Source organism: Bos mutus, chromosome 11 (genome assembly GCF_027580195.1).
Source record: "Bos mutus isolate GX-2022 chromosome 11, NWIPB_WYAK_1.1, whole genome shotgun sequence".
NCBI lineage: Eukaryota > Metazoa > Chordata > Mammalia > Artiodactyla > Bovidae > Bos > Bos mutus.
Genome location: NC_091627.1, coordinates 39913407 through 39924625, shown reverse-complemented (window position 1 = coordinate 39924625; position 11219 = coordinate 39913407). Strand labels below are relative to the sequence as shown.

Below are 11219 nucleotides of genomic sequence, written 5' to 3'. Positions count from 1 at the left end.
GGGCATGCTGAGGGTATTTAGGCCAAGGGGGGCTGAGGAGAGGCTGGATTACCTTACGGTGTCACACTCAGTCAGCAACGATTTTGTGTTCAGTGAGGGGTGTGGAGTTGGGAGTGGAGATGGGACACACTACGAGACTCAACCTTGGTATTCTCCAGTCATTTTCTGGTTAATTCAAACTCAGCCCTTTATTCTTCAAACTACCGCACAATTACATTCATCTCACACGTTAGCAAAGTAATACTCAAAATCCTCCAAGCCAGGCTTCAACAGTACGTGAACGGAGAACTTCCAGTTGTTCGAGCTGGATTTAGAAAAGGCAGAGGAACCAGAGATCAAATTGCCAACATCCGTCAGATCATTGAAAAAGTGAGAGAGTTCCAGAAAAGCATCTATTTCTGCTTTATTGACTATGCCAAAGCCCTTGACTATGTGGATCACAACAAACTGTGGAATTCTTCAAGATATGGGAATGCCAGACCACCTTACCTGCCTCCTTAGAAATCTGTATGCAGATCAGGAAGCAATAGTTAGAACTGAACATGGAACAACAGACAGGTTCCAGATAGGAAAAGGAATATGTCAAGGCTGTATATTGTCACCCTGTTTATTTAACTTACATGCAGAAACATCATGAGAAACACTGAGCTGAATGAAGCACAAGCTAGAATCAAGACTGCCAGGAGAAATATCAATAACCTCAGATATGCAGATGACACCACCCTTATGGCAGAAAGTGAAGAAGAACTAAAGAGCCTCTTGAAAGAGGAGAGTGAAAAAGTTGGCTTAAAACTCAATATTCAGGAAAGGAAGATAATGGTATCTGGTCCCATCACTTCATGGCAAATAGATGAGGATGTAATGGAAACAGTGACCAGCTTTATTTTTTTGGGCTCCAAAATCACTGCAGATGGTGACTTCAGCCATGAAATTAAAGGACGCTTGCTCCTTGGAAGACAAGTTATGACTAACCTAGACAGCATGTTAAAAAGCAGAGACATTACTTTGCCAACAAAAGTCCATTTAGTCAAAGAGATGGTTTTTCTAGTAGTCATGCATGGATGTGAGAGTTGAACTATAAAGAAAGCTGAGTGCCAAAGAATTGATGCTTTTGAACTGTAGTGTTGGAGAAGACTTTTGAAAGTCCCTTGGACTGCAAGGAGATCCAAACAGTCCATCCTAAAGGAAATCAGTCCTGAATATTCATTGGAAGGACTGATGTTGAAGCTGAAACTTCAATACTTTGGCCACGTGATGGCGAAGAACTGACTCGTTGGAAAAGACCCTGATGCTGGGAAAGATTGAAGGCAGGAGGAGAAGGGGACGATGGTTGAATGGTTGGATGGCATCACTGACCCAACGGACATGAGTTTGAGTAAACTCTGGGAGTTGGTGATGGACAGGGAGGCCTGGCATGCCGCAGTCTGTAGGGTCGCAAAGAGTCGGACATAACTGAGTGACTGAACTGAACTGAAGACTGAGTTATAAACTAGAAGCAACTGAGAAAAGGTTTCTATAAACAACAACAACAACAACAACAAAACTAGATCTTGAACCGATCAAACATTAAGAAACACGGGAAATTCCTCTTTATAGATTGTATATATATGTTTTTTTAATTTCTGAGTTAAAGCACTCCTTTCATTTGAATCCACCCACACACCTTCTCAGATGCTAATGACTCGATCTGATAAATGCACAATTCATTCTAAACCCGTTTCATATATTTATCATTAAGTTCCAAAACTTTCCTTTCAGTGTAGACTGTAATCACAGTAATAACTTATTATACAAAGAATTATTTTAATGGTATAAAAATGGTATAAAACAAAAACCAAAGATTATTCATATAACAATATTTAAAACTGGGGTGATACAATAAGTAAAAATGAATGATACTTTTGGGTGAAGTATATTTTCAAGTGTTTATTCAAAAAATATTTCTTCTTTACTATTTTTCTCTTACAGCTTTTAAGAAAACAAGAATAATTCTTCATATATTAGCATTAATATTAAGCATCCCATATATCTTATGGGTTTGTACATTGTATTTCAATACAATATTATCTACTAAAATATGTTGATTTATTTTTATTTTACATTCTGGGTAGGATTAAAATAAATAATGTAAAAATAACTTAACAATTCTATGAAATATCTACTATATTCCAGGTTTGGGAACACAAAAATAAATAAATGGTCCCTGCCATTAAGAGGCTCACAATCTAATGGGGGAGATACACAAATCAAACAGAAATTTAATGTAGTATGACAGCTTTGAGAATGGTATGTACAAAGAACTACACAACCTTAAAAGGGTCACTTAATGCAGAATGGTAGAAAGTAGGAATGGTTTCCAGGTTAGGATGATACACTGCACAAAAGAATTTACGAAGAAAATTGCTGATGAGTGAAAAGAAGAACATTCCTATAGTGGGGATTACTGAATAATCCTAGAGACTGGACTGCCTGATCTTCAAGGTCCCTTCCAACCCCAAGAAGACAGTAGGAGATAACACTGGCATGCTGCAGTCCATGGGATCGCAAAGAGTTGGACATGACTGAGTGACTGAACTGAACAGAACTGAACTGAACCAGTCATCACCTACTTGATTCAACAAAGGGAATCTGTATAGAGCGGGACATATTCCTCATATTTTTCTACTTGTTAAATATTGAGTTCCTGGACTCTTACTTTTCATGCAATAGAGCATAATTTAAGAAGAAAATCCCATACTAACTAAAATGTTTTGTAGTCACGTTACCTATGGTGCTGATCACAGTTTCAGACTGAACAATCTCGTAGCGCAAGTAATGTGTCATCTACTTTTAAGTAAAAGAGAACAAAAGTTAAAGGTTCCTATAAAGCTATAAACTCTAACAAATTCAAGTATATAGGTTTCTTGTAAATAATATTTTCCTTTCTTTTAAATGTGGAAAACCAAAAAGGAGCTGGTCCTTTTTCTTGGTTATCTACAAGGAGTACACTAGATGGTGCTATAAGATGTCAGAAAGAAGATAAGTTTTACCAAGAAAAACAGCGTGGAGTTTCTGATGGCACTTTCCATACATTTCAGCCCCTGAGAGTAATCTGAGGTTTGTAGGCAAGTAATGGGGAACTTAATCTCACAAATGAGTCTGGTTGGACTCATTTAAAATTAAACCACATGTTTAACACAAAATGTTTTCAGTGTTTGACAATTCAATCTGCACTGAAATGGAAAATTTTAAGTTATTAAAATATACATTTATTATACATTTAAACATATTGCTATTAATTTCATTTAGGGATTTTGCCCATGAGCCTATGTCTAACAATTAATAAATCTCTAAATCAGTTCCTTCACATGGTTTCTTGAATTTTCAAATTATCATTAAGCAGAGAACACTAATAAAACTCTCTAATCATTAAAATGCTGAAGTACTGCAACAGACCAACACAAATACATGAAATAATACATTTTGAAATCACCCTATCAGTATAGTATTTTTAAATAAATAACGTTTCATGGTTTTTCCACATTACAGTAAAACCAGAAACATTTAGGTAAAACATTATTTTACCTAAAGTGCAAAATAAAAACAAAGTTTTATTTTTTATATTTTCTATTTAGTTTTCTTTTAAATGTTAAATAGTAAAAAGGCAAACAAAAAAAATGGGCGGTTAGAGACATACTTTTTATAATCTAAGAGTCATTTTAGTTTTAAACTCTCAAAGTTAGGAGAGTTTTCTGCTTATCTTTCCAGTTCTGCTTCTAGAATTTCCCCCCACGTGTCTGCATCCATTGGGTACATGATTTTTTCTGGTAGGCTGATAGGAGAACATATGTTGCTGTATCTGCCACTTAGCCATTCATGTTTCACTTTACTCTTCTGGTAATTCCTCAGTAGTATGACCTGAAAGAAGTAAACCACCATTGTTAATGGCAATCCACTCCAGGATTCTTGCCTGGAGAATTCCATGGAGAGAGGAGCCTGGCAGGCTACAGTCCATGGCAAAGAGCGACTAACACTATTTACTACTACTACTACCACCACTGTTAAAGAAGGTAGTCAGTGATTGGTGAGTGAGTCTGTTTGAAGCTAGAGAAGCTGATTGAAAGGCTGAAAAGATTAAGTATTTACAATGATACACATGTCTATTAAATGTGTGTGTGAGTGCGCACGTACAGAACAGTGTGAGTAACACAGTTTGCTGGGGATTTTGGATATGTGGAGTAAAATGTAGCCATTGTGGTTTATGAGGTAAATGCTCCCCAAATTCAGAAGGATAGATGGGAGATATCCTTTTTGCAGGAAAAGAATATAATTGGACTTTAACTCCCAAAGCCAACCCATTCTCCCAAAGCCAACCCACTCTGTATGTCATTCTGTATATGAAATCCTCTCTCCAAGCCAGAAGGTAGAGTGTGGCTCAAACAGACCACCGTATTGTCAAGAGGACTTCATATTTCAAAGGTTAAACTTACCCTCCAGGGATAACCACTCTCTAGATCGTCGTCTATCTCTCTTTGACATACAGCTCTTACAGTCAGGCAGTGAGGTTTCCATAAGGAGTCGCTGTGTCTTATTGCATGATTCCAGCTCCTGCATGTCACTGAAGCCCTGCACAAGCTCCGGATGTCTAGCTGACTGAAAATTTTAAAAGTAACTTCTGGAGGCAGCAGTTCAACAAAATTATTTGGACACTCTTTTTTTTCCCTTTCGGCATCCACAGAGTTCCATTCTATGTCAGAAACTCTTGAAGCATGGTTTCTCTTGGAGTTTTTCTTCATAGCTTGGTATTTTAGTGAATTATCCTCATATATAACCTGAAAGGCAAAGGTTAAAAATATTCACTGCCTTTAGATCAGACTGTAGACCCCGCTTTGAGTTAGATACTTTCGTGGTTAGATTTAATGAACTTTAACTTTCTTGACTTGAGCTCTTCAGTCTGTCAAATGGAGCCAGTGATGCTTCTCTGGTGAGTCTTCTTACAAAGATGAACAGAGATGATGAGTGAAGAATCTAGCCCTACATCTGAACTGCACGCAGGAGAAACCGAACACATGCTACTCCTTTTCTTCTTTTTAGATATTTTTGGTAAATGCGTTTGTTTCTAAACATTTTTCTACTCCCAAAGAAAATTATCTGAAAAAGAGACGTGATTCTTCACATTCAATCTATAATTTCTTTTTAGTAGTAGAAATAACTATTGTGAGAACACATTCTATTCCAAGTATTGATTGAAAAAACTTTTGAAAATGTATATGTTTCAATTCTACTCAACACACTGAATACTAGTCTGTGGGAACAAATGCCTTGTCTTTAAGTTTTTCACTTATAACTTATGACTTAAAGACAAACCTGATGAACTTTTAATAGTTTATATAAGAATTGTTTATCTACTTGCACTTAATGGGTAGGTGCTCACATTTGACACAAAAGCTGTCTGAAATGGATAAGAGGTTGAGGTCTGGGCTATACTGACAAAATCTCTAATATTCAATCAGTTATAAGAGTTGTGTTTTAGAAATAGCTTCTTGAGGCTATTCCACATGTATAGTTAATTATGAACTAAGATAACTAGTCATTAAGCCATCAAACAACAGTGACTAACAACTATAAACAATATTTATGACATCTAGGTAAAGCACATGACTAAAGATTGAAAGTCCAGTTTGAGCTAATTTACCTAAGGTGAGTGGTATAGGCTCCTGATATTAGTTGAAAGCATGGAGGTATTTTGGCATATAAAGACAGTTCATATTTACTTAAGATCAGTTTATTCCGGTTTGTACTTCCTTTTATAGTGAGGGGTGTTGGTGCAGGAGGGGTTTCAGATACAGCTAATACTTCATTTATTTTAGCTAATAAAAAATTCCCCTTTCTAGATGTGCTACTCACCTATATATTTCTAAACCTGCCAAGACCACAGATGCTCCCGTTCATTTGGTTATGGATCCAAGTTGGCTACAGTGGTCGGAATTTTAATGTCTGAGTTCAACATAAGATTTCCTCTTGAGAGTTTGGGGAAGTAAGAAAGCAACCTGCAAAAAATAAGTTCATAAGTCAAGTTTTTGCCCTTCCACCCTCTAGCCCTCATCAATATAAACTAAAGCCAAACTACTCTATTCTTGAAAAGAATCTCATACTAGGAAAAAGTTACTGTGCATTTAAACGCACATTTGTTATTTCTCCTAAGATCTCACTGGAGATAAAATACGTCCTCCCGTTACAATTATTCCACGAGGCAGATGAAAGAATTTGAATTTAACAGATGGGGGTGCCTAAACCCCACTATGTTTCTTCTTCTAAGTCCCATTTTGCCTGGATGTTTAGAAACCTATCCTCTTCTTTCTAAACCAAACTTTGCTAAATTACCTCTCTAATTAGGTGACAGGTCATCCCTCTCTCAGGTGTCACACGGAGGGAGGAATCGTAAAGCAGGGCAGACGCCCGGCTCTCGGGGAGCCTCCACCCCAGGCAGACACTACAGGCCGGAAGGAATGACCCCACGTCTCATGTGAACCACCCTCCTGGCATGCCCGGAGCCGACAGCAGCTGTCGGAGTCCAAATACCTGGGCATTGACAGGTAAACAATAACAACTGTCAGCACCGACTGTCACCGCAGCTCCGGTCGGCCGAACAGAGGCTGTGCGAGCGCCAGGGCCGCGCCCCGGATCACGCCTGCCAGATCTCAGCGTAAAGGGAAGACCCGTCTCCTACCTACTGGGCAGCTGCTACCTCTCGATCCGCGATTTAAATTGTCCAGAATTCGAATCCTTCCCTCTAGTCCCTGTCTTCCCACCCACTCTAGCCCCGCCTTGCTGACTCGGATTTCGCACAGGCGCAGAGAGGGGAGCGCATTGCCTCCTGGGATTGGTAGTTTTCTCAGGGCACCTGAGATCGTCAGTGGAGGAGAAGGGAAGGCGTCATGGACTACAAGGACCGGCGTCCTCCGAGCCGGGTGGGCGGTTGAGAAGGGCTGGGGTTGGGGGTTGGGTAACCGGGGCTTTTAAAAAACAGATTGGAGGCGGTGTGAAAAGGGATTCCCTGAGTACGTCACTGGCCGGAGTGGAAGGGCGGGGTTCGGTCCCCCTTGGTGGGGCCCCATCTCCGCGCAGCCGGGGCATACTCGAGGGCAGTCTTTGCTCTACCTCCCCCTGTGTTTCTTGGGGCCTCTCTGGGCCCAGCGCCTGTCGTTGGAAGGCGGAAACGGTTGCAGGGTCTCGCTTCTTGCGAAGGGGTCTGTTTAATCCTCGCCGCCATGTCCGGGGGTTTCGAGCTGCAGCCGCAGGACGGCGGCCCCCGGGTGGCCTTGGCGCCCGGGGAGACGGTCATCGGCCGCGGGCCGCTTCTGGGAGTAAGTGTGGCGGGGGTTCGGCGGCCCCGGAGAACCGCGAGGTCCTGGCGGGCTCCTGAGGCCCTACTGTGGGTCCTGCCCAGGTTCCCCACCGCTCCGGCCAGGCCTTTCTGGATTTTAGAAGTTTGAAGGCAGCACGTTTTTCAGTCAACTTGAACTAACTCGCAGACGTTTCCTTCTGCTGCCTTTAAAAAGCACTGACCTGGATTATCGTCATTAGTGTTTTTACCCCGGAGAAGGCAATGGCTCCCCACTCCGGTACTCCTGCCGGGAGAATCCCGTGGACGGAGGAGCCTGGAAGGCTGCGGTCGCTGGGGTCGCTGAGGGTCGGACACGACTGAGCGACTTTACTTTCACTTTTCACTTTCATGCATTGGAGAAGGAAATGGCAACCCACTCCAGTGTTCTTGCCTGGAGAATCCCAGGGACGGGGGAGCCTGGTGGGCTGCCGTCTATGGGGTCACACAGAGTCGGACACGACTGAAGTGACTTAGCAGCAGCAGCGTTTTACCCGGAGGTCGGCAAACTGTGGCCCTGGCTCCAAATCCAGCCTGCAGTTGTTGGGACCCACATACTAAGAATGCTTCTCAGATTTTAAAATGTAAACAAAAAAACCTATATTAGCCTTTCAGGGAGAAGATTTTCTCTAAGGGTTGGGAATATTGCCTGTTGTCTTGATAAGCCACGATATTTATGGTAGTTTCTGGCCCTTAACAGAAAAAGTCTGCCAACCTCTGATGTTAGTTTTTCTAGAATAATTTCTTTTAAGCTTTGGTCCATCTGGTGGTACTGCTTGGGCTTTACTTTTATTGTAAAAATCTTTTTTAGTAACGTCAGTGACTCACCGTTATATAGTGTGTAGAATTCCAGGCATTGATCCTGTACCAGCTTCTTTAAACCTTTCCAGACTTTTTGAGTTAGGTGCTCTTATCGTCATTGTTCAAATGAGAAAATCGAGTTATTTAAAGGACACACACAACAAGATTTTGGGTAACAGAGCGCAACTGGGTTATGTATTCTTTCTCTGGGGTGTTTAGGAGTTAGAAAACTTGCCTGTAACATTCTGGAAATTTGTAGATCTCTCACTAAATACATATATATTGTTTTCTCTACATTCGACGTGTCTTGTTTACTGGCCACTGTATGCTGCGCATCTGCAGACCCTAGCACTGCGGGGCACACATAGATAAAATGGGTACTTGCCCTTCAGTTTTCTCTTGGGCTGTCTGAACAAAGCTGTGTCAGTGAGCCTATACCAGGGAGTAAGGAGTCTGGTCACTTAGCCTGATTAACCACCAGTGTCTAAATGGAACTTTGGTATTAGACTTAGGACCCCTCTCGGAGCAGAAAAAAGAAAGGTGGTTCAAGGTGGTGATGGGGAAATTAGTTTTAGAGGAGTGTGAGTGTATGTATATGTAGTGGGATTGTTGAGAAACTTCAAGTTTACTTGCTGGTTTTTTTTTTTTTTTTACTTAAATGTGTATTACTTTTCTCTATAGTCTATTATATACATAATAGTATATTATGTACATAGTAATAGTATAGTATACTATACTATCACAATAGTAATTGACAGTAATAGTATTTTCTCCATAGTCTATTATATACAAACCTTTGGAGGAACTGCTTGGGAGGTTTTCTCCCTCTCCTTCCAGTCTTCCTTCCTTTCTTCCTCCCATCTGTCCTTTGCTCTCCTCCCTCCCCCTCTATTCCTCATTCGCTCTCCCTCCCTACTTCTCTCTCTCATTTCATCTCAATTAGAAATAGAGTATCTGCTTCATCTAGAAATCTTATGTCTGGTTACTAATGAGTTTTAATTTACTTAACAAATCGTGTAACTAACGTAGAGTACTATGGATTGGGTTAAATGATGGGTGAATTTTAGGCCTCTGTTTTATAAACTTGGCACCAGGTCACAGACCCTTCATTATTTGTAGCTTGCTGTTTGCTAATAGGTTTGCTAATGTGAGACAAGCTTATTTGATTTCTGTTTTTTAAAATGGTAAGGAATAGGAAGTCAATTATCTGGTCAGGATTAAGCTTTTCCTTTTTGAATAGTCATTCAATGATGAGATTCTGTTGCCAAGTTTGATGGGTATTAGAAGTGAATGATACTAGATGTGTTGAAGGAAAACTTTGAAGAACAAACAAATCACCTTGTGGTTTTCAAGATTTTGGAGCTGACAGGTGTTTCGTCTCTGCAGTGGTTTAAAACTCCACACGAGGGCTGCAGTTTCAAACAACAATTCCAGTGAAGGTTTTTTTTTTTTTTGTCTTCATGGTGTGTGAGAGAGCACATAGTTCTAAGTCAGAAAACTCAGGGAGTTTAATTCATATCTATCATAAGTGATTAATAATAAGATGATTTTTTTTACTCTCTTAATTAGTCATGTCTTTTGGAAACAAATTTCACAAACCTTCATGGTTACAACCGTTACGTTTGTAATTCCAATGTGTTAAACATTCTTTGTGGTAAAATAATTTGGCAGTGGGAATGTCTTCATGTTTTTACAGTGGAGGGAAAGCTTAGAACTCTTGTAGATAATAGAACACAGTGAAATTTCAATTTCTCGTGCCCTTTGCTTTACTGTGAATCCTCAGGGAACCCAAGGTCTTTGTTTACTGAGTTGTAATTCTGGTTCCTGATCACCAAACAAAAGGTTTTGCAGCAGGATGAATCTCCAGGGAATTATCCTGGCCAATTCCAAAGGTCACATATTGTATGATTTCACTTACATGATGTTATTGAAATAACAAAATTATAAAAATGGGGACTAACGTAGTAGTTGCCAGGGCTTACTGAAGAGGTGAGGGGAGCAAGAAGCAAATCAGGTGTGCCTGTAAAACAGCAATGAGGAATTTGTTTTGTATCTTCACTGTGTCAATATCAATATCTGGTTGTGCTGCTGTACTGTAGGTTTGCAAGATGTTACTGCTGGGGGAAATGGTAAGCAGTACAAGAGATCTTTTTGTAATAGTATCTTATCACCATGAACCTACAACTATCTTAAATTAAAAATTAGTTAAAGATTTTACAGCATCTCAGCAGAATACCATTAGACCAAATTATTTGCTTTGTGGTTTTCCTTTAATTAAATCTGATTATACTCTTAATGAAAACTACTCTTTCTGGTTTCACATTTTCCTTATTTGATAGCAGGGATTATAGGGCACATTCCTTAATGATCTATTTTCTTTCAAGGAAATAGGACAGCACCAGGTATCTAGTGAGATTTCCTGAAGGCAGATGTAATTGAATCTATTGCTCTAATTAAAAAGGGAAGGGGCGCCCAGTGAGGTGTGGGGATAATCCTGGGCTCTAGTGCAGACTGCTCACCAGGCATCAGTTGACTACTGTTGTAAGTGTTCCACAAAGTTTATATTAATACAAAGTAACCACTCCCAAGCCTGGCAACTCTGCACTGTTCCTTTGTGTGTGTGCAACTGTGTGACCTATGGACTGTAGCCCGCCAGGGTCCTCTGTACGTGGGATTCTCCAAGCAAAAATACTGGAGTGGGTTGTCATGCCCTCCTCCAGGGGATCTTCCTGACCTAGGGATTGAACCCCAGTCTCTTTCGTCTCCTGCAATGACAGGTGGTTTCTTTACCACTAGTGCCATGTGGGCAGCCCCTGCACTGTTCTTCCTTGTTGCCAAACCTCACCCACTCTCTTGGAATGCTAGTTCTACTTGGTCCAACAAGATTTGTCCCTGGGGAGGTGCCAAGCACTTCTAGCTGCAGGGTTTTTTGCCCCTCCCTCAGTTATTGAGCCTAGTTAATTCCTGGCACATAATAGGCCTTCAACACATGATTTCTTTCTTTTCTATTTCTCAAACCCACTCTTCCAAACCTCATAAAGAGCCTACTCGTAAC

General features: G+C 40.5%; 2 protein-coding genes across 5 annotated transcripts in view; one reads left to right on the top strand and one right to left on the bottom strand.

The window, feature by feature from the left end:
- Positions 1 to 1676: 1676 nt before the first annotated feature.
- On the bottom strand, positions 1677 to 6865 carry FBXO48 (F-box protein 48). 2 transcript variants are annotated; one of them, XM_005893577.3, is made up of 4 exons: positions 6710 to 6865; positions 5887 to 6029; positions 4470 to 4811; positions 1677 to 3897 (listed from the first exon to the last, which is right to left on the bottom strand). In XM_005893577.3, the coding sequence occupies exons 3-4, from the start codon at positions 4773 to 4775 to the stop codon at positions 3736 to 3738; spliced, it is 468 nt and encodes a 155-aa protein (XP_005893639.1). In that variant the 5' UTR covers positions 4776 to 4811; positions 5887 to 6029; positions 6710 to 6865; the 3' UTR covers positions 1677 to 3735. The 2 variants fall into 2 exon arrangements, with proteins under 2 accessions (XP_005893639.1, XP_070236231.1); XM_070380130.1 differs by lacking the exon at positions 6710 to 6865 and adding an exon at positions 6562 to 6700.
- Positions 6866 to 7049: 184 nt separating this feature from the next.
- Positions 7050 to 11219, top strand: part of APLF (aprataxin and PNKP like factor) — a 135222-nt gene continuing 131052 nt past the window's right edge. For all 3 annotated transcript variants that reach the window (XR_011466030.1, XM_070379350.1, XM_014477525.2), the window contains exon 1: positions 7050 to 7346. Coding sequence is in view for 2 of the 3 variants with exons in the window: in XM_070379350.1 (XP_070235451.1) it covers positions 7251 to 7346 (96 nt within the window). In the remaining variant the exon portion in view is untranslated. The remainder of the gene's footprint in view (positions 7347 to 11219) is intronic.

Coding starts and splice junctions, on each gene's coding strand:
- FBXO48 (XM_005893577.3), bottom strand. CDS start 4,775: ATGAAGAAAAACTCCAAGAGAAACCATGCTTCAAGAGTTTCTGACATA. Junction 3,898..4,469: donor AGAGTGGTTATCCCTGGAGG/GTAAGTTTAACC, acceptor TACTTCTTTCAG/GTCATACTACTGAGGAATTA.